At 43.8% G+C, this 26,788-nt stretch overlaps 1 protein-coding gene across 3 annotated transcripts in view; it reads right to left on the bottom strand.

The window, feature by feature from the left end:
- The window catches only part of WIPF1 (WAS/WASL interacting protein family member 1), a 110,263-nt gene that overhangs the window by 22,214 nt on the left and 61,261 nt on the right, over positions 1–26,788 (bottom strand). For all 3 annotated transcript variants that reach the window (XM_073633861.1, XM_073633862.1, XM_073633863.1), the window contains one exon: positions 2,540–2,629. In XM_073633861.1, the coding sequence (XP_073489962.1) occupies positions 2,540–2,596 (57 nt within the window). In that variant the 5' untranslated portion in view covers positions 2,597–2,629. The remainder of the gene's footprint in view (positions 1–2,539; positions 2,630–26,788) is intronic.

Below are 26,788 nucleotides of genomic sequence, written 5' to 3'. Positions count from 1 at the left end.
CAGAGCGAGAACCGGATCTGTGTGTGTCTCAGTGTTCTCTCAGGGGAGTAGAGACAGATCGTGTGTTCATAATATGTATGAACACCGATCTCTCTCTCCCCCTAGACAGTCCCATTCCCCTACAGTTAGAATACAGTGAGGGAACACAGTTAACCCATTGATCGCCCCTAGTATTAACCCCTTCCCTGCCAGTGACATTTATACAGTAATCAGTGCATATTTATAGCACTGATCACTGTATAATTGTCAATGGTCCCAAAAATGTGTCAAAAATGTCCGATCTGTCCCCCGCAATATCGCAGTTCCGATAAAAATCGCAGAGTAAGTTAAAACTAGTAAAACAAAAAAATAAATAATAAAAATGCCATAAATCTATCCACTATTTTGTAGACGCTATAACTTTTGCACAAACCAATCAATATACGCTTATAGCTATTTTTTTAACCAAAAATATGTAGAAGAATACATATCGGCCTAAACTGAGGAAAAAATATTTTTTTTTTGATAAAAAATGTGGGATATTTATTCTAGCAAAAAGTAAAAGATATTGTGTTTTTTTTTTTTTTTTTGTTTTTTTTTAATTGTCGCTCTTCTTTTGTTTATAGCACAAAACATAAAAACCGCAGAGGTGATCAAATACCACCAAAAGAAAGCTCTATTTGTGGGAAAAAAAGGACGTCAATTTTGTTTGGGTAAAGCGTCGCACGACCGCACAATTGTCAGTTAAAGCGACGCAGTGCCGTATCGCAAAAAATGGCCTGGTCATTGAGCAGCCAAATCTTTCGGGGCTGAAGTGGTTAAAGACACAGAGCAATAATATGTCAAATAGTTCAACACAGATGAAAAGATAATAAATCACATAGTGTAACACAAGAGGTACACGTGTTCAGGGATGAATGCCCAGACCACAGGATTTCTGCATTCTGGGATTTGTCTCTGAACGCATAGGGCCCTACATGGAAGTACCACTTGGAACAGCCTTGCCATATCTCAGCCAGCCCTAGGCATTGACTGCCTGAAAGCATTGGAAACTTCTGTCAAAAGGGACAGGCTGAAAAACTTTTTTAGATCAGCAGCTGGGGGGGGGGGGGGTCTTGGGTTCAAAGTGCTTTCTCAGAAAAATAAAGCATGGAGACTTGGATGGATGGGTGAGTTGGCTGTGAATATTAAACATGAATTAAAGTGGTTCTAAAGGCAGAAGTTTTTTTTTTTTATCTTAATGCATTCTATGCATCAGGATAAAAAACCTTCTGTGTGCAGAAGCTCCCCTTCCATCCCCCCTAATACGTACCTGGACCCCATCTTGATCCAGCAATGTTGCACAAGAGCCTCGGCTGTCCGAGACTCTCCCTCCTGATTGCCTGAGACACAGCAGCGGGCACTGTTGGCACCCACTGCTGTCAATAAAAGTCAGCAGGCCAATGAGGAGAAAGAGGGGGGCAGGGCTGAGCCGCGGCTCAGTGTCTGAATGGGCACACAGAGCAGTGGCTCGGCTCAGGTGCCCCCATAGCAAGCTTCTTGCTTGCTATAGGGGCACTTGGCAGGAGTGAGGTGCCAGGATTGCCAGCGAGGAACCCAAGAAGAGTAGGATCTGGACTGCTCTGTGCAAAACCACTGCACAGAGCAGGTAAGTATAACATGTATGTTTTTTTTAAACAAACAAACAAACAAAAAAAAAACAAGACTTTAATATCACTTTAAATAGCATTTTCAGTTTGTGGTGCTCAGATGCAGTTTAGTTCTGCTTTAAAGTGGTTGTAAATCTCAAACATGAAATATGAACAAAGCACATCCCTCTATAGTGTGTACTTGTCTCAGGGTGGGTTCACACTAGTGTGAATTGGATGACAGGAGAAAGTGACCGGCTCTCTACATGTCTCTGGGGCGGCTGCAGAGTGCATTGTACAGAGGTCCTGTGCATCTTTGACTCCGTTTCAGGGCCAAATTAAGGCAAAAATTCGGCCCTGATTTGGGATGCACCGGACCCCTGCTGCGAGCCGCATGGGGCTTAGATGTGAACCCAGCCTCAGTCTAGAGCTCTAAGTGTAATTTCTCTCTGCTGTTTCGTTCCTCTGTTATCAGAATGAATCACTTCTGATAAGTTTTCCTGACATCAAGACAAAAATGGTGATGGGGTGGGGGGTGTACCTCCAACTGATTGACAGCCTCAGCTCTGTTCCTGTGCTGTGTGAAGGGATGTGTGTGTCTCTTCCCTCCAACCAGCTATCAGACCTCTCCTTGCTGAGCTCTGATGTGTGTAATTTCATCTCTCTGCCCCCTTCTTTCTGAACATTCAGAGAAGCTTTATAAATCCAACACTTTGAACGGCTGTAGGGAAGTGAAGACTGCAGGTAGAAAGGTACAACTTATGTAGGAGGATTTATTTAATCTCTGTGTATCACCTAAAGCCAGTCACTTCACTGGGAAATTGTAAGGATTTACAACCACTTTAAGTTCTGGGTGAACTTATGCTTTAATAATAAAAAGACTAATCATTAACAGGATTAAGAATTAAATCTATGTAAGGTTAGTAACCCACCTGTGAAAATGTAGGAGGAGGGGGAGGACCGGGAGGAGGAGGCGGGGGGACCGGCATTCTCACAAAGGTTTACTGTACCGTCTCCAGGACCTGTCAATAAGGAAAAAGAATATTTCATCAGACACCTGGTACAATGTTATATTTAATGTGTAGTCTCCAATGTCTAAAAATATATAGGGGAACTTTAAACGCAATAGTTGCTTAGTTATTGAATGTTTTGTTAAAAATACTATACTGTATATATGCTTAAAGAATTATACCAGTTTAATTAAAAGTGGAGTTCCAGCCTTTTTTTTTCCCCCTAAAAAACACCCTATACCGGGGTAGGCAACCTTTTGAGTAGTGTGCCGAAAAATGTTTTCAAAGAAATTGAGCGTGCCGATTTTTCACACTCTCAATCACGAAACGACTTTGGTAGTGAGAAATTAACATCCTGCATTCTCACGCCTCAGATCAGCCCCAATTCCTGAAACTCCACACCTCAGATCACTGTCCCCCCCTGTACATCTGCCCCACCACTGTTTTACCCTGCACATCTGCCCCACCACTGTAACCCCCCTGCTCATCTGCCCCACCACTGTACCCCCCTGCTCATCTGCCCCACCACTGAACCCCCTGCACATCTGCCCCACCACTGTAACCCCCCTGCTCATCTGCCCCACCACTGTACCCCCCTGCTCATCTGCCCCACCACTATACCCCCCTGCACATCTGCCCCACCACTGTACATCCCCCCCACCCCTGTACTACCCTGCACATCTGCCCCACCACTGTACTACCCTGCTCATCTGCCCCACCACTCTACCCCCCTGCTCATCTGCTCCACCACTGTAACCCCCCCTGCTCATCTGCTCCACCACTGTACCACCCTGCTCATCTGCCCCACCAATGTACCCCCTTTCTTATCTGCCCCACCAATGTACCCCCTTCCTCATCTGCCCCACCCCTGTAACCCCCTGCACATCTGCCCCACCAATGTACTACCCTGCACATCTGCCCCAGTTCCTTACCTCTCTGCTCATCTGTCCCACCACTGTAACCCCCTGTACATCTGCCCCACCACTGTACCACCCTGCTCTTCCATCCCACCACTGTAACCCCCTGCTCATCTGCCCCACCAATGTTCCCTCTTTCTCATTTGCCCCACCACTGTACCTCCATTTGCCCCACCTCTGTTTCCCCTGCTCTCCTGCCCCACCACTGTAACCCCCTGCTCATGTGTTCCACCTATGTACCTCCTTTCTCCTCTGCACATCTGCCCCCACTGCTGTACTCCCTGCTCTTCTGCCCCACTGCTGTAACCCCCTGCTCATCTGTCCCACCAATGTACCTCCTTTCTCCTCTGTCCCACCGCTGAACCCCCTTCTCATCCCTCCCACCACTGTACCCCCTTGCTCTTCTGTCCCACCACTGTAACCCCCCTGCTCATCTGCCCCATCAACGTACCCCTTTTCTCATCTGCCCCATCACTGTACCTCCCTGCACATCTGCTCCACCGCCATATCCCCATGCTCTTCTGTCTCACTACTGAATCACCTTCTCATCTGTCCTAACACTGAACCCATCTGCTCATCTGCCCCACCACTGTAACCCGCTTTCTCATTTGCCCCACCAATGTATCTCCTGCACATCTGCCTCACTTCTGCACCTAACTGTTTTCATTTGCTTTTGTTCACTGTGGCTTGTCAATAAAAACAAAGATTTTTTAAAGAGCAACAACCGGATCTTTTTTCCTACATTACTTTACTCAGCCAGCGACTGTGGAACCTCCGCTTATCTGCTTTCTCCCCCTCTCCGGTGCCACATTTGGCACCTTTCAGGGGGCAGGGGGGAACAGGTACTTGTTTTTGACAGGTACCCTTCCCCACTTCCAGTAGACAGCGCTGTGGCGCCATCCCTCGGAAGTTCAGCCGCCCTCCTCCTTTCTCCGCCGCCAGGCCAGTCAGAAAGCACAGCGTGCTTTGCGCAATGGCACTAGAGAACCGGCTGTGAAGCCAAAAGGTTTCACTGCTGGTTCCCCTTAAAATGAATAGCGATGGCAGCATCCAAGAGCCCATCCGAAAATCGTCTGGGGTGCGGACATTGTGGGAACCCTGGACAGGTAAGTGTCCTGCTGACTTAAATTTTTTTGTGGGGGGAGGGGGGGGGATTGCAGAACTCCTCTTTAATTTGCAGAGATTTCCTCTCACTTCCTATTTGGCTATGGAACCGGAAGCAAAGTAAAATCTCTGCAATGGGGCTCAGATGGCAAAAAATTAATAAATAATCTGACAGGGGTTCTATCCAAAATTAAAAAAAAGGCCTATAGTTCTACTTTAAGTGTGTGGAGTTCTGCTGTATCTTATATGATGGATGCTGTAAGACAGGGGTGTCCAAACTTTTTTCAAAGAGGGCCAGATTTGATGAAGTGAACATGCGTGAGGGCCAACCATTTTGCCTGACATTCTTTGAACCATTAAAATTTGGTCTGTGTGTGTTCGTCCGAGCACTAATACACTGCCCAACAAGAATTCCCTTGCCATTGTGGCTGTGTGTGGTGAAGAGCTAAGCTCAGGCGTGTTATTTGGATATACCGTATTTATCACTTCAAGAGGGAAGTTTCAGGAGAAAAACAGAAAATTTTAAATAAAGAAATATGAAGCAAAATAAGGGTCAGTGCCCTTCAATACAGCCTCAAAAGTGCCATGAATGAAGCGCCGCCATTGCCATGAATGCAGCCCCGCCATTGCCATGAATGCAGCACCCCCATTGCCATGAATGCAGCACCCCCATTGCCATGAATGCAGCACCCCCATTACCATGATTGCAGCCCCACCATTACCATGAATGCGGCACCCCCATTGCCATGAATGCAGCACCCCCATTGCCATGAATGCAGCACCACCATTTCCATCAGTGCAGCCTGATCCATGGCCTTCTGCAGCCTCGGAGGGGACAGGGAGGGGGCGGGGCGAGTGCCGACAGATAACATACAGGAGAATCGGTTTTCTCAGCGGCCTCTTTAATACAAAGTCCCGCCTCCTGTGATGGACAGAACAGTTGTCCAATGGCAGCGCAAAAGACGGGACTTCCTATTACAGAGGCCGCCTGTAAACAGGAAACTCTCCTGTATGTACAGCACTCATCCTGCCCCCTCCCTCTCCCCCCCAAGGCAGCCAGCATATATATCTTTTTTGGCCTCCGGCACTCGGAGATTCGTCGGGGGCCACAAAAGATATATATGTCCAAATTACCAGGCGGGCCGTTCGATACCGGAACACTGGGCGGACTTTGGACATGTCTGTTTTAAGGGGATCCTTTAGTCTTACTTTATGGAATTGTCACAAGCAACAAACCAATATTATCTTGTACTAGAAATCCTAGGTACCACTTAATATGTTTCATCAGGGGAAATGCAACACTTTATAAACTTTAGACAGCTAGCAGAACATCACAGTTTCCCTTCTAGTGCTTCCCTCCTCAGTAGCTACACTTAGCTTCCCCCTCTAGGACTTCCTGTGAAGAAAAAAAAAACTGTGACAGGAAGGTTCGTGCTCACTGCAAAGCCGCAGCCATCCTGTTTCTCTAATGCATTCTTATATCAGCTGCTGAAACCAAATGAGGTAACATGCCACAGCTCAGATCTGACAAAGGCACGCTTATGACAGGGGAACACGCCAAACTCTGCGCATCTCATCAGAGATTCCAGTATGCATCATGTTAAATAATATTGAAGATGATAACTTGTAACTTTTGCATATTCAATAAACAGGTCAAAGGTATATTCTGTACACACAAAGAAAATGACAAATGTAAGATTATAGGATGAGCAGGGCCCTGTATTTTTTATTATTACTGTAGCACTAACCCCCGAAGGAGCTGCTGAAATAAGTTGGGTTGTCACCGTCACCCTTTACCTTTAGTTTCACCACATCAGGAACTTAGAGTCTATGTTGAGCAATGTATGCACCAGTCACTTTAGTAATTTTCCAATGCTTTAATGAACAAACTTGAAGGAAGTAGCAGTGAAGAGGTAGAAAGAGAGTTGCAGGAAAGTTCAAATACCTTTTTATGATCACTGATGAATGTAAGATCTTAGAGACGAATACACCTTCAGTCCAAGATGTTTGCCCATCCGGATAGGTCTCTCACACTGACCTAGCAGCCGGAATGGACCACGAACAAAAAGTCTCTGCCACAGACTTTAGAGAACAAAATAGGTATACGATCCTCTGCCACAGGACGTAATGGTTTTAGATGAACAGCAACACAGTACCAGAACCTTTAAGCCGATCAGGCAGTACTGCGTGATAGGTTAGGTTAGGATGCATCCTCCAATTGAGTCACCAGGCCTCTCTTGAGACACGGTCCTCTCCAAGATGAGTCCTCCCCTGGATCTCCTCAATTGCTTGGCTTCCTCCCGCAGGACAGACAGCACAGGACCATCTCTAAACCTATGATCCCCAGATGACCTCTGGGCCTACTCATAGTAACGAAGCCTCGGGCCAGCATGGTCCCGAGGCAGCAAGGAAGCCGTCATATACCTTTAGGCCAGGAGGGCCAGCGGGTAAAAGAGAACAAAAAATGGCGTCTGCTCCTTAAGTACTCTCTCCCAGAATGCTTAGCAGCAGATGACCTCTGCCGAGCTGCCTCTGAGAAAGAAGAGCACTCAATACACTTCAGCCTGTTGCTTTTCAACACTGGCCTGTGGTGACAACGACACCTACAGACGACAGTGTGGAACTGCACGCAACACAGCCAATGCTGTAACAGAGGCTAATTTAGCCATAGATTAAATCTGAACTATATACAGAACAAATGACCCACTAAATTTACATATAAGCGCCTGATCAACAGGAGCAGGCGCTATATTACTATATAGCGCCAACAGTTTGCTCAGCACTTTACAAGACAGACATCCCAGATAGCTAGCAATTGGGCTGCAAGTTTGAAAATGACTTGCTAAGCTATTGCTAGACTTGTTAGGCTTCACAAGTTTGTTGCACAATTGCAGCAAGTCCGCATTACATGACTCGAGATCAACTTTCTTTGCAAACATTCTGACAGTCTGCTGCACGTTCTGGTTCGGTTATGTTGTGCAATAGTCATCCCACCTCAGGGGTCACTGTGGCTGAATTTTATTGCTGTAGACTTGCAGAGCTCTTGCTGTAGACTCACCACTGCAACTTTGCTCTTGCTAGAGAATTACCACGTAAATGTGCTAGAAATTAGAAAAAAATAGAACTTGTGCTTTAAGTACTCAAGTGTACAACTTGCCAGTGAAAATGTGCAGCAAGTTAACAGGCTTACAATTCAACACTGCCACACATTTCTGGCAAGTTATCCTTGCTATCTGGGTTACAGTTGCAATACAATTTGGTACAAGGGGAATCAGAGGGCCCTACTTGTTAGAGCTTACAATCTAAGAGGGAGGGTTAAGTGATACAAAAGGTGATAACTTTGGAGGGTGGGTGGATGGAGAAAGTAAAAACACAGTGTATTAGTTAGTAGCAGGTTAAGTTTCTTTAACCACTTCAGCCCCAGAAGGATTTACCCCCTTAATGACCAGGCCATTTTTTGCAATACGGAACTGCGTTGCTCTAACTGATAATTGTGCAGTCATGCGAAGCTGTACACAAACAAAATCGATGTCCTTTTTTCCCCACAAATAGAGCTTTCTTTTGGTGGTATTTGATCACCTCTGCGGTTTTTATTTTTTGCGCTATAAACAAAAAAAAAAAAAATACACAAAAAAATACGTAAATTTTGAAAAAAAAAACAAAACAATATTTTTTACTTTGTGCTATAATAAATATCCAAAAAAAACAAAATTTCTTCATCAGTTTAGGCCAATATGTATTCTTCTACATATTTTTAGTAAAATAAATTGTAATAAGTGTATATTAATTGGTTTTCACAAAATTTATAGCGTCTACAAAATAGGGGATATATTTATGGCATTTTTATTTTTCATTTTTTTACTAGTAATGGCAGTGAGCAGCGATTTTTAGTGGAACTGCAACATTGCAGCAGACAGCTCGGACACTTTTGACACTTTTATGGGACCATTGACATTTACACAGCGATCAGTGCTATAAATAGCCATTGATTACTGTATAAATATCACTGGCAGGGAAGGGGTTAACACTAGGGGGCGATCAAGGGGTTAAATGTTCCCTAGGGAGGTGCTAACTGTGGGGGGGGGGGGACAGGGAGTAGAGAGCGAGAGATCGCTGTTCCTGATTACTAGGAACAGCAGATCTCCCTCTACTCCCGACAGAACAGGGATTTGTCTGTTTACATTGTGACGATCCGGGGTGATTAGGTTCAAGTGGTGCATGCAGTTTTCCAGAAACGTGCTACTCCAGACTGCGTTTTTAAGGCATGGCAGCCCACTTTTATTTAAAGGTAATGAAAAAGTTCAAACAAACAGTAATCTTCCCTCGCAGGGGGTTCCACCATCACTGTATAAACACAGTAAGCCAGGATAGCCTCCTGGCTTACTCACTGTCAGCTTCGTGCTGTTTTGGTCGTTGGCCACATTTGCCTGCTACAGAAGTGCACACACAGCCTGCCACCTGCAGCCTTAGACTCCGAGACCTCCTGTCTCTTTCTCCTGGAGCCGTCTCCTACTGGGACCCTCCGGACCCTCCCGACCTCCCAGGCCAGACTTCCTGTCTGCCGGGCGGTGCTGTTTCCAAGTATGAGCACTGACCTGTATTCCTGGGATGATTATGAAGCCAGCACACAGGTGTGCAATTAGCAAGCCTACCAAATTCAGGCATACACTGCTCATATGCACCTGTGACATGGGGTCGCATCTCCACAACATTGACAGATCCCCGTTTTGGCTCTCTGAGGAGCAATGGTGGTCGCCGGCCACGTGCATTGGCTCCGGCGTTGCGGGCATCCTATAGCCCTTAAAAGCAACCGACGTACACCTATGGTGGTTTGCGCAGCCGTGCCACCCTGCCGCAGGGTAATGATGGCGGCTGGTCAGCAAGCAGGTACAAAGAAGGGTTTTCAGGTATTGTCTAAAGATGGATAGAGTTGGAGATAGTCGGACAGGTTGGGGTAGGGAGTCCCAAAGGATGGGAGAAGCTCGGGAGAAGTCCTGGAGGTGACGACAAGGGTGCTAGAGAGCAGAAGGTCTTGGGAGGACCGAAGAGAGCGGTTTGGTTGATATTTTGGATTAGTGATATAGCTGGGGGCAGAGTTGTGGATGGCTTTGTAAGTTGTTGTTACTACTTTCAATTTTATTTGTTGCGTGAGCGGAAGCCAGTGAAGGGATTGGCAGAGAGGGGTACTAGACACTGAACTGAATTTAATTGTAACTGTACTGTCTTCCTTAATTTTATATAGAGCTGCACAAATTTTATATAAATCCTGTATAATAATGTGCTTTTGAGAATTCAATGTAGATATCAGAAAGCAAAACAAAAATGAAAAAAATGAAAAGTCAAAGAAAACTGAAATATAGCACAGCTGAAAATTAAAGTTACTGCTTCACATTAGGTGACAGCTTTATTTGGTCAAATGCATGTCAACTGAATGTATTATTCTACCAAGTTTTGAGCTCTATGTGAGGCAGGATCTCGTCACATATTCTCTTTGCAGCTGTTCTGCTGAGAATCGCTGAATGAGTCGGAGCGGACACACAACCCCTTCCTCTATTCAAGCAGAGATGGACCAATTTATTTACTCACTTTAAGCAATCTTTCAATGTTGCAGGCAGTGCTGGGCTTTCTTAAGAAAGTCCAGCATGCTTTGTCATGGATACAACTTTTAAGAGATATTACAAATGTGTTTATGGGTTTATAAATGTAGGGAAATACAGAGCCAGCAATCCTACATATGCAGACATGGTGTCCTGCTGGATGACTTTCCCCGCATGGCTGTCTACCTATAAAAGTCTTGGAGTCTGCTAATTACCACTGCAACTATTAAAGGGTGTCCTGGCCCTAAACCCTCTCTCCCACAGTTCTGTTCAAGAGAAAATTAATCTTTTAAAATTTAAATTTGCATTCAAGAAGTATCTGGCGCCCATGAATCTACCTTGCATTACACCCACCATGCCTTGTTACCCACTCTACACAGAAGGATGTCAGCTGTCCCTAAGACCCCTTTCACACTGGAGCATTTTGCAGGTGCTATAGCGTTAAAAATAGCGCCTGCAAACTGCCCTAAAACAGCTGCTCCATTCACACTAGTGCGTTGCGCTGGCAGGGTGTCAGAAAAAGTCCTGCCGGCAGCTTCTTTGGAGCGGTGAAGGAGCGGCGAACTCACCGCTCCTCCACCGCTACGCCCCATTGAAATCAATGGGGTAGCGCTGTGATACCACTGGCAAAACGCCGATCCGGCGGTGTTTTGCGGGCGGATTTAACCCCTTTTCGGTTGCTAGCGGAGGCGGTTTTAACCCCCCCGCTATCACCCGAAAAGGGGTTAAATAGCGCCACTAATATGACGGTAAAGCGGCACTAAAAATAGCGCCGCTTTACCGCTGACGCCCTAGGCAGCACAGTGTGAAGGGGCTCTAAGGCTCGATTCACATCTATGCATGTTGCTTTTGAGTGTGTCTGCAGTGCTTTTTGCGGTGTTTGCCGCGTTTTTGAACATGAGGTTTTGCGGCGTTTTGCTTTTTTTTTTTTACAGTATTTTTTTTTATACTGTATACAGTGTAAAAAAAAAAAAAGAAAAAAAAAAACGCGGCAAAAACGTGGTACTTGCGTTTTGGATGCGGGTCCATTGAATTCTATTACATGCAAAACGCTGCATTTTGCATGAAAAAAAGTCCCCGACCCTTTCCAAAAACGCAGAGGCACAAAAATGCATTGTTGTGAACATGTTCCATAGGAAAAAATTCCCATGCATTTCTGCAAAATGCAAAATGCATCAAAAAATGAATTCGTGCGAATAGAGCCTGACTCCGGAGGTTCTCATTAGACCAAAGAGAACCCGGGACCTTGCTATATATAGATAGACTTTAAAGCAGAAAATAATGGGAAATGGGCAATTAAGGTTTTTAATGTGGCTTGCTCTGCTAAAATGCATAGATTGCTTTTTCAAACAAACGTTTTGTACAGAATAGACAACCAAACCCTTTTATTGTAGCAATCCCCCAAAGCATTTTTTATGAAGGTTTGCAACCAATTTACCATAGTATGAAAATACATCTTCACTAAAACCGGTCATTTCATGCAATGTAATTAGGATTTTTTTTAAAACAAATCTCTTTTTTGTGGTGGTCTACAATAATGGAGGGACAAACATACTGTACATAAACACAAAGATTGAACAATCTGTCCAGGTTAGGCATCATCGCGACAATGGAAATCGGGATCCGCCCAGATCCCTGGACTGACACCTGGCTCAGCCTCTCAGCGAGCCACTGAGAGCCTGAGCCGGCCGCTCCCGCCCCTCCACAGTCCAGCGCTCCAGGGAGTGAGAAGGGGGGAGAGCAGAAAGCTGTGACTGACAGTCTGCAGCTTTCTGCCCACAGAGCTGTCAGAACCGAGCAATCGGCGATTCTCAGTGCAGAGGCGCCGAGGGACAAGTATAAGTATAAATCTTAAAAAAACAAAAAACAAAGCTATACTACTCTTTTAAGCAAGTGTAATAATACAAACAAATTACCCCTTGGCCATATAAAAGTACCATATCCACCTTGATAAAAAAAAAATGCATTCCCCACCTTTGGCACCTGCTGTAGATCATACAGTTACTTTCATTAGTCAGAGAGGTCTAACCTGGCTAATGAGTAGTCTGTCCATCAACAGTTCCAATGTACTCATGCCTGGGGTATCCAGACAATGACCCCATAAATTGTCAAATTTATGGGGACATCCCCTATGCTTAATAGATGTACTTCTCTAATCTAAGGGTTTCCTTTTGTATTGAGACAATTTAATTAATAAAAAAGATTCTGTGAGGCCAATGGACATCAGGATGTTTTGCTCAACCAATGTTTCATCCATCTGAGTGGCTTGGGTAACTCAATAAACCATCTTAGGCCCCTTTCACACTGGGGTGCTTTGCAGGCGCTACAGCGCTAAAACTAGCACCTGCAAAGTGCCCTGAAGCAGCCGCTGCTGTGTCTCCAGTGTGAAAGCCCCAAGGGTTTTCACACTGGAGCGGTGCACTTGCAGGACGGAAAAAAAACTCCTGCAAGCAGCATCCTTGGAGCAGTGAAGGAGCGGGGAAATCAATGGGGCAGCGCGGCTATACCGCCGGCATAGCGCAGCGGCGCTTTGTGGGCAGTTCAACCCTTTTTCGGCCGCTAGCGGGGGTTAAAACCGCCCCGCTAGCGGCCGAATAGTGCCGCTAAAACGCCGCTAAAAATAGCGGCGTTTTACCGCCGACGCACCCACCGCTCCAAAGTGAAACTGGCCTTATTGTTTATGTTGTCATTCTGTCCCTTGAGCATCACTTGTGACACCTTAGGCCCCTTTCACACTGGGGCGGTGGGGGCGGTGGGTGCGTTGGCGGTAAAGCGCCGCTATTGTTAGCGGCGCTTTACCGTCGGTATTCGGCTGCTAGCGGGGCGGTTTTACCCCCCGCTAGCGGTCGAGAAAGGGTTAAAAACCACCGCCAAGCGCCTCTGCAGAGGCGCTTTGCCAGTGGTATAGCCGCGCTGTCCCATTGATTTCAATGGGCAGGAGCGGAGAAGGAGCGGTGAATACACTCTGCTCCTTCACCGCTCCGAAGATGCTGCTGGCAGGACTTTTTTTCCCATCCTGCCAGCGCACCCCTCCAGTGTGAAAGCCCTCGGGGCTTTCACACTGGAGACAAAGCAGCGGCACTTTCGGGTCAGTTTGCAGGCGCTATTAGCGCAATAGCGCCTGCAAACCGCCCCAGTGTGAAAGGGCCCTTATTGTAATCATATTTGGCTCCTAACTGACTAGATTTCATGCTTGAATCCATTATGGTTATTTTTATTTTTGCAATTCACATTGCTGTATGCAGACTTTGTGCATGCAATGTTGTTGAAAAACATGATAAAATCTTAAACATAGGTTGCATAAAAAAAAGATTGTGCATGCTCTACCCTCTTCCACCACCTTCCGTACACCTCTTCACACATATACTGTATCCACAATTTGAAAGAATGAGATAGATCAAAACATATTTTATATTGTAAAGCCCTGTGCAAACTGTTGCCGCTATATAAATCCTGTATAATAATAATAATAATATCAAACAGGGGCTTTCATCCCTTCCTTCTATCTTATCAGCACTTGTTTAAAAAAATGATAGGCAGACACTAATAACATTACAAGTACAACCACAATTAAAAAGAAAACAAAAAAAAACAGCTTCCGTCCTCTATAGTCCTCTAACCTATCAAAATCTAAAAAAGAACGCCTCTCTGTAAAATGTAGATAACTACTGTGTGGTCTACATCTCTGGTCCTGAAATCTTCTGTGGCACTACCAACACGTATACATGAACTCCCTATACAAATGAATGGTGTACTGCCTCTACTGAAGGAGTACAGCTTTATTCAAGTCTATGGGGAGTTACTGCACTAGCAATGAAGAATAACATTTCTGCACTAGGCATGTAAGTAGTGCGGGAGGACACCGCTGTCATAGAGAGGTAAGTATGCTTCAGGTTGAGGGGGTTAGGGAAGAGGGGCTAGACTTTTTTTTTAGGGAGAGCATAGCTGTCCTCTATTGGATTTCTTATTAAATTTGTATTTTTCTCCAGGGTACAAATACAACCCCCTTACAACCTGTGTTTCCTGCACTCATCCCCTTCTGCACACCCCAACCCTAGTTCACGCCTCTTTTTGTAATAACCTCCTTTATCAAAAATGATACTAAAAGTGGTATTAAATCCAAAAGCAAACATATATTGTATTGCAGCTTACCAATTCTTAGATGTAGTGGCTGCATTTTTTTTTCCTTGATTTTCTCCTGGTGATTTGGCCAGTGATTTTTTTTCAACAGAACACACTCCTCTGCAAATGTATCAGAGACAGAGTTGAGAAAAAACATTTACCACAGGCAGGGGTGTGTACAATGACCGGATTTTATTTATTCATGTAACTTGTTTACCTGCAGTGTGAGCTGGAGTTTGGTTTTTATATGTTAGTGTATCTAAATCTGCTAGTACATCTAATGCCCCATATACACAATCCAATTTTCCGACAACAAATGTTGGATGTGAGCTTATAGGCGGAAAGTGTGTACACTCCATCGGACATTTGTTGTCGGACTTTCCACCAACAAATTTTGGCTAGCATGTTCTCAAATTTTCCGCCAACAAACGTGTTGTCGGACTTTCTGATTGTGTGTACACAAGTCCGTCGGACAAACGTCCAAAGTACAAATGCTCATGCTCGGAATCAATGCTCACCAAACACAACATTAGTAGAAGGAGCCCAAAGGGTGGCGCATGACTATTGAACTTCCTTTTTCCTCGGCTCGTCATATGTCTTGTACGTCACTACGTTCGTAATTGTTGGCCAACATTTGTGTGACCGTGTGTATGCAAGACAAGTTGGAGCCAGCAACCTTCGAACAAAATTCCACGGTTTTGTTGTCGGAAAGTCTGATCGTGTTTATGAGGCATAACACTCCTCTCCCCCTCCCAGACTGACAATGCTGCTGTCCAAAGGTGCCCCAGTGTTCCTTTATTCAGAGTCGGGGCACTCTAATACAGGTGTGTTACTGCCCAGATCACCAGGTAAAAACAGATTGAAAATAGCCTAAAAAAAAAGAAAACAAATGCAGCCACCACATCTAAGGATGGGTAAGCTGCAATATATTCAATTTTAGGTTTTGGGTTTAATATCGCTTCAAATTTCAAATGACTGTCACTTTAAGGGGTTTTCCGAGTATATGACTGAACAGCATAAAATTTACAATTAGGTCATTTCTGGGATTCATATCTAAAGTGAGTAAGTCATACTTTGCTATACAAGGAACAAACAAAATGTAATATCTTAATAGAGGCTCATTGTGCATGCAGCAGTTGTCGTGAATGTAGTCAGAAAGAGGAATGTAGAGATTAATAGGCCTCTTAAAGTTCACCCGTTCGATCTGAACAATTCTACCATTCAGTGCAAGTTATAAAGATGAAGTAAAAAAAAAAAAATAAATAAAAACATGGCACAGTTTAATTCTGATTCAAAATTTCTATTTTTTTTTTTTTTATAAGACAAAAACATTAATGATCAGATATATAATGTGGTATCTGTTTAATCAACAATTATGTATATTTTTGTCAAACTGCATTTCCGTTCCCTTCATTACAGGGTAATTGGAATGAAAAAGCACCGCCCACAACTGTGATTTCACTGTTCTAGCCAGTCACCCTAGTCTAATGTCAGTGTCATATGGGGAGAGAAAGATTTGTACTTCTGATCAACGGATTTAGGCTTCGTGCCCGCAGGTGTAGAGTGTGGAATGTCATTCCCGGGGTCTGGGGAGTTTGCATAAAGCATCCAAATGTGCACTGATATATGCTATGAATGCATACTCTCTGCGGCAGTGTGCATGCAGGTGGTTACAGCCAACTCTTCTTATATACCTCAATAGATGGCTGTACGTGGGCCCTGAATGTCAATACGCTGGCACTGCACTTTGTACATCACCTATATGCCCACGTGAATGAAACTTTACTGAAAGTGTACTTGGCCAATGGAGTGACAAGTTGTACATCTAGCTGCTTGCATGTAGATTCACTTAAAGTGTTACCAAATCCACAAGAGTAAAATCAGTCTGTATATTGAGTAAAGCATCCTTGTTATACTCACTGTGGAATCTAAGGGTTAAAACTCTGCATTGCGTAAAAAGGCTGGTTGAGCCTATCTTCTCTTATCCTCCCCTTCTTCCACTGTCCCCTATATATCTCCTGATAAGACAGAGCCTTTGGAGTCCATCTGCTCAGTTTGGTGTTTTGCTGGAGAGTTGTTTTTTTTTCTTGGGAGAGTGCATGTGAACAGCACAGGGCCAACCAGCACTGTCCAGACAGAGGGTCAGAGGAAAATGAAAACTCATCCTACAAGCTTTAACCACTTCAGCCCCAGAAGGATTTAACCCCTTAATGACCAGGCTATTTTTTGCGATACGGCACTGCGTTACTTTAACTGACAATTTGTACAACGTTGTACCCAAACAAAATTGATGTCCTTTTTTTTCCCACAAATAGAGCTTTCTTTTGGTGGTATTTGATCACCTCTACGTTTTTTTTTTTTTTTTGCACTATAAACAAAAATTTGAAAAAAAATGTTTTACTTTCTGCTATAAAAACACATAAAACACATCCAGTAAAAATATGTAAAAAATCTAATTTCTTCATCAGTTTAGGCCATTTGGTAATAATTTTGGTAAAACAAATCCCAATTAGCATATATTGATTGGTTTGCGCAAAAGGTTTTGCGTCTACAAACTATGGGATAGATTTAAGAACCTTTTTTTAATTTTTTTAATAGTAATGGTGGTGATCAGTGATTTTTAGCGGGACTGCGACATTGCGGCGGACAAATTGAACACGAAGTGACACTTTTTGGGGACCAGTGACACCAGTACAGTGAATCAGTGCTAAAAAAAAAATGCACTGATCACTGTATAAATGACACTGGCAGGGAAGGGGTTAACATGAGGGGCAATCAAAGAGTTAAATGTGTTCCCTGGGCGTGCTTACTAACTGTGTGAGGGATGCTGACACTGGACAAAGAGAGAGATCTGTGTCCCTGATTACTAGGAATCACAGATCTCTCTCTTTGTCAGTGACAGAACGATGATCTTTGTTTTCAACCACAGTGACTGGAAAATTTAGAAATAATAGAAAACTTCTTGGTCAAAGGAATTTTCAGACAGTGTATGTGGTTTTCCTTCAGAAATTACATTCGTTTTAAAACAGAATGTTAAAAGCAAGTGAAAATTTCAAACAACATTCTTTCATTCGGCAAATGTACAAAGATTTTTCGTATGAAAATTGATCCGTGTGGCCAGCATAATGCTCGGTACACACCTAGGCAGTTTGCTTTTGATCTGTTTCTGCAGTGCTTTTTGCTGTGCGTTTTGACTTTTTGCGCCCGTGATTTTGCTGCGATTTGCGTTTTTGCATTTTTTTTATGCCTTTTTTTTTTTTTTTTTGCCCAATTTGTTGTTGGGCAGATTTAAAAAGAAAACACAAATTGCTGCAAAAATGCATTACATGCTTTTTTGCAGCTTCTCCATTGAAGTATATTGAACCAAAAAAGCACCGTTTTTGCATTGAAAAAAGTCCCTGACCCTTTCCAAATACGCAGCAGCTGAAAAAAGCATTGATGTGAATGTTAAATGACCTGTAGTGCGTTTCTGTAAAAAGCACCAAAAAACACATAGGTGTGAATCAGGTCTAAGACGTTTAGTAACATAATTCGATTAAAAAAAAAAATAGCCCTTTATAGTACAAAAAGAGCAAACAATCGCTACTGTAAGAGGTTCCTTTTTTTACTTACAACAGTGAAAGTAATATTTACAGTATTGATTATTTGCTCTTTTTGTACTCTAAAGGGCTAATTTTGTTTTTTTTAACCCCATTATGTTACTGGCCGATTTAATCGATTATGAAAATAGTTATTGATTAATTTCATAATCGATTAGTTGTCGATTAATTGATTCGTTGTTTCGGCCCTACATACAAGTATTTATCGTATTTTTTTACTTTGTTGCGGATATATGATTTACACTACATGGCTAATGTATTCATCTGTATAAAAAGTATGTACCAGTGATTAGAAGTGATTATGTCATCACAAATACCCAAGGCTCCCAGGTATCTTGTGAATATTTTTACTACGGTTGTGTTTACAAGGGTTGTAATCCTTCATCCATTGTAAGAAATCCGGCCCTGATCCACTTGCTCTCCAATTAGCATACAATTCAGGACAGTCCATACTTGGAAAGATTATCAGAGTTGAGGTTTAAAATAGTCTTTCTTTGTACATTTTGAGCAACACTCTGGCAGTAAACAAGCAATCTTTCTTTATCAAGACCTATGTACTTCCCACAACCCACCGCGGTCCAACAATGGATCAGGAGGGTGGAGGATATTAGGGTGGTGAAAAGTCTCACAAGCACAATAAAAGATACACATGAAAAATTCAGAAATACATGGTTCTACTGGGATTGAGTTCTCCTGTACGGTTGACTTTAAATGTTTATTAGCCGAATAACCGGACTGATATCACAGCCATGTCAGACGTGGACCGTCGGTCTCAGACGGTCTTTATCTGTCGGGGTCAGATTGAACACAGTTGTGCCCCTCCTTCACAACATTGCCACTATGGGTCCCCGCTGGTGGCACCCTTTCTCCCCTCCTACTCTTTTTTTTTCTCTCCCTCTCTCTCTCTCTCTTCTGCCCACCCTTTCTTTGTATCCACTTGTGATCAGACACCTACTCGGGCGTGGTGGAGCCTTCTAGAAAACTTACAAAGAGGTTCCCAATAATCTCCTGGAATAATCTCTCCTTGAAACGAGCTCCTGGATCCCCTGACACCCAGACTTTTCACTCTGGAAATACGTAAATCAAAGCCAGTCATATACAGTATCTTAAAAAATTCTAAATTATCACCTGCGCTAGGATACTACAGATACAGATATATATTAACACCCCTTATGTAGGCTCTCTACTATACAGTGCTAATTTGTAGAATTTAAAGTGCATAAAAATGAAAATATGTATCTGAAAACACCATTAAAGTGTCCATGAGCAAAAAAAAAAAAGTTTTTTAAATACTTCTCAATAAAGTCCACTGTGCAAAATAGTTCTGATAAAATTGTGTTCTTCAGGAAAGTGCTGCAGTGATCCACCACCACACCAGAGAATTCACCGGATGAATATGACAATCCACTACAGGTAAGTCATATAATGGTTGATCTCAAGCAGAGGATTCACTATTCACAGTAGGCCTGGAGCATCCACCCTTAAGCTCATTAATGTTGAAGTATAATCACAGGTATGGCAATATCCCTACTCACATCCAATAGTGCCATTTCTTGCACCAAGGTTATATCGCATGCCTTAAAACATCAGAAGTCCATCAATGCTAATCCAGCTTTTATACAATCTTTCATATAAACATAGCCAGTTACCACTGTTGATCATTCCCGGGTGTACAGGGGCTTGACTTTCAGGTGTATCCTGTGTGATGACGTCACTGCCGAGTACGCCCAATGCGTTTCGTCACTGTGATACTATGCGTCCCCGCCAGTGGCACCCCTTCTCCCCTCCTACTCGCTCTCTCTCTCTCTTTCTTCTTCCCACCCTTTCTTTGTATCTGCTTGTTGTGATCAGACGCCTACTTGGGAGGTTCCCAATAAGCCCTTGGAATAAAATCGCCTTGAAACGAACTCCTGGATCCCTTGACACGCAGACTTTTCACTCTGGAAATACTTAAATTGAAGCCAATCATATATTTGGCCTCCCTCCCCTTTCTACGATGTTCCTTGGACTTTGTTGTAGCAGAAGGTCTTCTGACCTGTTTGTGTAGATAGTACAATGTTCGGCTGCCCCTGTTCTTTACAGAGTGTTTTGACTTCCCTGATGTACCCAGTCCCACAGCCTTTCCTGTACTTCCCTTTTTTTATTCACTTACTTTTGTAATACATATATACGTATATATACACGCACACACTGAGCAGCCATAACATTCAGACAGGTAATGTGAATAACATTGATAATCTCATTACAATGGCACCTGAAGCAAGTGAGCATGTTGTCCCTGAAATTGATGTGTTGAAAGCAGAAGAAACGGGTAAGATTAAATTATTACTAAACCCAGGACCCTGCATTCACTATATCTGGTCTTCCACAGTACACAGAGCATGGAAATACAATTATTTTAGTAAATGTAAACTGCTAGATACTTTCTCATCAGCAGTTAGAGCAGTCTTGTGACTTCTATCAGTGTCTGGTTAAAGCTTGTAGGAGGAGTTTTCATTCTCCCACAATTGGGAATGCAGGACCCCTGACCCTCTGTCTGGACAGTACTGATTGGCCCTGTGCTGATCACAGGCACTCTTCCAAGAAAAAAAAAAACTCTAGCAATACACACCAAGCTGAGCAAGTGCAGATGTGCAGCCTGTCCCCTGTGGCTCTGTCATTATCAGGTTTTATATTGGAGTCAGTGGAAGGAGGAGAGGATCAGCGAAGACAGGATCTAACAGCCTTTTTACACAATGCAGAGGATTAACCCCTTAGATTTCACAGTGAGTATAACAAGCATGCTTTACTGCATATACAGACTGATTTTACTGTTGTGGGTTTAATAACACTTTTAGAAACTTTTAGGCTATTAGCAACTTTGACAAGGACCAAATTGTAATGACTAGAGGACTGGGTCAGAGCAACTCCAAACCTGCAGCTCTTGTGTGATGTTCCTGGTAGGCACTGGTCAGGACCTACCAAAAGTGGTCCAAGGAAGGAAAACTGACAAACTGGCAACAGTCTCAGGGCAGCCAAGTCTCATTGATGTACATGGGGAGTGAAGGCTGGCCCGTGTAGAGAAGTTACTGTAGCTCAAATTGCTGAAAAAGTTCATGTTGGTTCTTCTGTTGCATATGGGGCTGTGTGCCCATGCTGACCCATGTCCACAGCTTACAAGATGCAAGTGAGCATCAGAAAGAGACCACAGGAAGAATGGAAGAAGATTGCCTGATCTGATGAATTCAAGAATGGGGATGTGCAGGAAAAAAAAGGCTGATCCAGGGAGGACCCAACTCGAAACTTACAGGACTTCAGGACTTAAAGGATCTGTTACTGTTGTCTTGATGCCAGATAACACAGCATACAGAGGTCTAGTGAGTCCATGCCTTGACAGGTTATGGTGGGTGGTCATAATCGGTGTGTGTGTGCGCCTATATACGGTATATATATATATATATATATATATATATATATATACTAGAAATCTTCAATTCTAATTAGTATAAGTAGATAGACGTCTGTACAGATCAGCACATCTGCACCCAAGTTCATATGAGGTTATGTAGCAAATATTTCAGAGGAATGAGGACATAAAAGTACAGTATAAGACTTGGGGAGGTGGCTGATGTGTCCTTATAAAAATAATTGTACTAAGGCTAGGTTTCCACTACTGTGGCTGTGATCTGATCAGATTTTCAGTACGATTATGAAGTGAAACTTGTTTGCGGTTTGAATTTGGTTTGCATATTCTTTAGGGCCAAAATTACACTTGATTCGCACCAAAGTCAGTGCAGGACCCTCTTTCAAAATCATGCTGTGCTGCATTGATGTGAACAGACGCCATTGAAAACAATGTAATTTCCATTGTCATGCAATTCTGTGTGACTCAAGTCGCATCTGAAATCACACTAGTGTGAACCAGGCCTTAAAGTAGAACTCTCCTTTAACCACTTGCCGCCCACCCACCGTTAAATAACGGCGGAACGGTGCGGCTCTCATTCTAGGTGGATGTCATATGCGGCGCACCCGAACAGCCGCTCCGTGCAGCACAGCGATTACTGCTGTGCCGTGTTGCTAGGACACGGCGCGACCCCCATCTCTGTAAAGAGCCACTGCCGTGGCTCTTTAATCATGTGATGGGCTGTGTCCAATCACAGTCGGTCACATGTAAACAAGGGAGTGCCGGTAATTGGCACTCCTTGGCTCACACTGACAGATTGTGTGGCGAAGAGAGCTGATCAGCGGCATCTCCTCGCAGGGGACAGTGAGAGATGTAATCAGGGCACTGAAAATCAGTGCCCTGATTACTTTAGAGTGCCAGCAACCATTGCCCAAAAGTGCCAGCAAACAATGCCAGCAATCAATGCCCACAATCAGTGCCCACCACAGCCAGAAATCAGTGCCCATTAGTGATGCCAGTCAGTGCTGCCTATCAGTGATGCCCATCAATGCTCATCAGTGCCACCCATCAATGCCCATTAGTGCTGCCCATCAGTGCCGCTTGTCCATCTATTAGTGCCAACCAGCTGCCAGCTATCAGGGCCCGTCAGTGCCACCTATTAGTGCCCACCAGTGCCACCTATCAATGCCCACCAGTGCCACTCATCAGTGCCACCTAATCAGTGCCCATAAGTGCCACCTCATCAGTGCATGCAGCTTATCAGTGCCTTTTTTTTTTTTTAGGAAAAAAATAAAAATCCCAGCAGTGATTAAATACCACCAAAAGAAAGCTCTATTGGTGTGAAGAAAATGATAAAAATTTCACATGGTTGCAGTGTAGCATGACCGCGCTGAAAGCTGAAAAATGGCCTGGGCAGGAAGGGGGTGAAAGTGCCCTGTAGATAAGTGGTTAAGCACTTCCTGCCCGGCCCATAGCAGATGACGGCCGGGCGGTGGTTCAGTTATCCTGACTGGGCGTTATATGACGTCCAGCAGCATAACATGCCGCCGCGTGCCTGCGGGGGTGCGCATCGCGGCGATCGGTGGATCAGTGTGTCAGTCTGACACACCACTACACCGATCTTGGTAAAGAGCCTCCGGCGGAGGCTCTTTACCATGTGATCAGCCGTGCCCAATCATGGCTGATCACGATGTCAATAGGAAGAGCCGTTTATCGGCTTTTCCTCACTTGCGTCTGACAGACGCGAGTAAAGGAGAGCCGATCGTCAGGTTCTCCTGACAGGGGGGGTCTGCGCTGATTGTTCATCAGCGCAGCCCCCCCTCAGATCACTACACTGGACCACCAGGGATCGCCACTAGGACCACCAGGGAAGGGGGCAACATGTGGATGGCCAGGTATGTACCCCATGGCCATCCACATGTGCCCAATGTGCCCAGTCAGTGCCCAATCTGTGAAAATCAGTGCCCACAAATGGGCACTGATTGGCACCATTATATAGCACTGATGCCCAGCAATGCCACCCTTAGGGGCATCAGTGTCATCAGTGCCACCCATCAGTGTCCATCGGTGCCACCTGTCAGTGCCCACCTATCAGTGCCCATCAGTTCCCATCCGTGCCACCTATCAGTGCCACCAATATGTACCCATCAGTGCCACCCATAAGTACCCATCAATGCCACCTACAAATGCCCATTAGTGCCGCCTATGAGTGCCCATCGGTGCCGCATACCAGTGCCACCTATCAGTGCCACCTATCAGTGCCCATCAGTGCCGCCTATCAGTGCTCATCATCAGTGCCCATCAGTGCCACCTCATCAGTGCCACTTCATTGGTGCCACCTCATCGGTGCCCATCAGTGCCGTCGTATCAGTGCCCATCAGTGCAGCCATATCAGTGCCCGTCATTGAAGAAAACGTACTTATTTCCAAAAATTTTTAACAGAAACAAAAAAAAACCTTTTTTTTCAAAATTTTCAGTCTTTTTTTATTTGTTGCGCAAAAAATAAAAACTGCAGAGGTGATCAAATACCACCAAAAGAAAGTTCTATTTGTGGGAACAAAATGATAAAAAAATTGTTTGAGTACAGTGTTGTATGACGGCGCAATTGTCATTCAAATTGCGACAGCGATGAAAGCTGAAAATTGGCCTGGGCGGGAAGGTGTCTAAGTGCCTGGTATTGAAGTGGTTAAAGAGGTTTTTAATTTTCATCCACCTGAGTGTTAGATGCATGGAGTCTTAGATGTATTTTACATGTCTTACCATTACTATTCATCTCTACGGAAAGTGTATTTTTCTGGAAGCCACACCAATCTTGTTGCAAACAACGTTTTTTTAATCAATAGTTGCTATGTGACTCCAAACTTGCCTCTTTCTCATGATCTCTATGATTAAGCCCTTTGTGGGGTGAACACATGGAGGTGAACTGGTATGACTATATGTTGGGAATCCTCTACTTATATTAAAGTTAGTTTTACATGGGTGACAGTAATATTGTGGGGCCCGTTCATTTTTACTTGATAAGAGAAACAATTTTTAAAAGGATAAGTTCACCTTTATACACACGGTACATCCGTATTTAGGGTCTAACATGTAACACATTCAGGAACCTCCCCCCTGCACCCGCTGTCAAATTTCAAAAACAGCATGTATGTACAGGACTCCGCCCACACAGCTGTGTCATTTATTCACAGGAATGTGTGAATGAATGAATGAGCTACAAGTACAATCTTCCACCGCGGCAGACGGCTTGTAGTTCTCAATGAACTTCGAGGGTTCTGATGAGCGCTCTTATAGTTCATGGACACTTTCTTCAGCTTTCAGGAAGCTGTAGCAAGTGTCTGCAGGAGCTTGCACCCATGTTCTGCTGATTGCAATGCTCCACAGGTTCCTTAGGGTCCTTTCACACAATCGGTCCGCCCAGCAGACTCCGCTTTGCTCAGCAGGGGATTGCTCTGGTGATCCCCACTGAGCAGGCGGATGACAGGTCTGCCTCCGCTTGCTGTGCTAAGACGGACCTGTCAGAGCCCCGCTCTCCTCTATGAAGAGATCAGATGAAAACGGATCGCCTGTATGTTTTCATCTGATCCGCCAGACGAATGGAAAATAGGACCTCCATACATCTGGATTTGGCGGACAGGATTGGATGACAGTGGGTGTCAGCAGACATGTCACCACTGACATGCGATGCCCCATAGGGGTGAATGGAGCGTCTGTTCAGGTCTGCCTGAAAAACTGACAAGACAGACGGACCTGATCTGAAAGCTCGTGTGAAAGGGGCCATAGAAGAAAAAAATAAACGCACATTTCTCTTTACCTGCTAACACATTTATTATTTTTGTGTAAAAGGTGAACTTAGCTGCATTTGTAGCGCACCAAAAAGCATAGCTGTGAATGCAATTTGTTTATTCACTTTATACTCTTCTAATAATCGCATCTTTGTTGGAAAACTTGTTCTGTTCAGATATATTTTTACATCTCTAAATAATATTGTTTGCTTTTGTCATGAGAAAGTTGTGTCTGTTAGATACAAGTGTAAGCAGTGCAGGGAAGACAGCAGGGCTGCGTTACAGGCAACATATTCCAAGGCAAAGAAAATAAGCAGTAAGCTTAATGATATTAACACATGACAGGCTGAGAACCCTAAGGGGGAAGTGTGGGCAGTGCAGGCTGTGAATACAGATAGGCAAGCCACAGGAAACATCCTGCTGCCTTCTAAGGATCATCTGTGTCCAATGTGAAGTTTGCAAACTGCTGAACAGCTGACAGTAAGGATATGAATTCACGATCGACTCAGTGTATGAAAACACACAACTATACCTTTCAAGTTTTGGTAAAGGGGATTTCCTTGTCTATATATACCTGTAGTTTTAGTAAAAGGTACACCACATGCTGTAAGCAAATACCAACTTTCACAAAGTCAGCACAGTTATCTAAAGTGAAATTCAAGGCTCCACTAGTCCTCCTTAGGAATCCCTGAACCAGGGAGACTAATATATAAATATCCACTTTCTTGGTGAAGGCTGCGATTGGCCCTACCTCATGCCAAGCCTCCTGATTGGTCCATTAATGTGATGGTTTGCTAAATAGCTTATATGAGTAGAGTAATGGAGTACAGGGAAGGTGGAAATTTGCATATAAGATCAGCTTGAGTTTTATGGTTTCAAAGGTACTCTAGATGAACTTGGACATTATGGGGAGTCCGGTGGAGGCGTCTACTAATGCTTTACATGTCATATTACTATGAAGGATAATATCGTATCAGACTACCAACTGCATAAAGCAAGATTATCCAAATGTACTCAACCCCTCACCTCATCCCATATAATAATAGAAAATCGAGAGGGTTTGGTTTGGTATGGTTTGGTTTGGTATGTCGACAGACATACCAATTATTATTACCTACTTCTGTAATAATGATCGGTATGTCTTATTTATGCACCTTTTCAGATCAAACAATATATCTTCACAGGAAACCCCTGAAGAAGGAAAAATTGTAGTTTTTAATATTCCGAAACATGTTGGGTCTTTAAAAATATCATGCCTGTATATGCTTCTAATACTGGAACTCACAGTTGTATGATGTTTGTGTAAGAATTGTATGAATTATTCATTGTTTTTAAACCAATATTTTGTATAATTTTTGAATAAAGTATATATTTTTTACTAATATCACCTATCATTCACTCCATACCAATCAAACATTTTCCAAAAACATGTTTAGTACTAGGATTTCACTACAGAGAAATTGAAGATCCTCCCTTGCAGTGGGGCTGAACCCACACTGCAAGGGTTAACTGCGTGTTTAGTCTAGGGGAGTGTAAAAACACTTTAACTTAGGTGATCCTCCACTGCCCCGGCAGATGGTGCTCCCCTACAGTCCATCAGTGGACTGTCCCTTGGCATCATCACTATAAATGCGCTATGAGCGTTGCATTGGTCTTGATGAAATC

The sequence above is a fragment of the Aquarana catesbeiana genome, linkage group LG06 (genome assembly GCF_042186555.1).
Source record: "Aquarana catesbeiana isolate 2022-GZ linkage group LG06, ASM4218655v1, whole genome shotgun sequence".
NCBI classification, from domain to species: Eukaryota; Metazoa; Chordata; class Amphibia; order Anura; family Ranidae; genus Aquarana; species Aquarana catesbeiana.
This window is presented reverse-complemented; position numbering and strand designations above follow the sequence as displayed.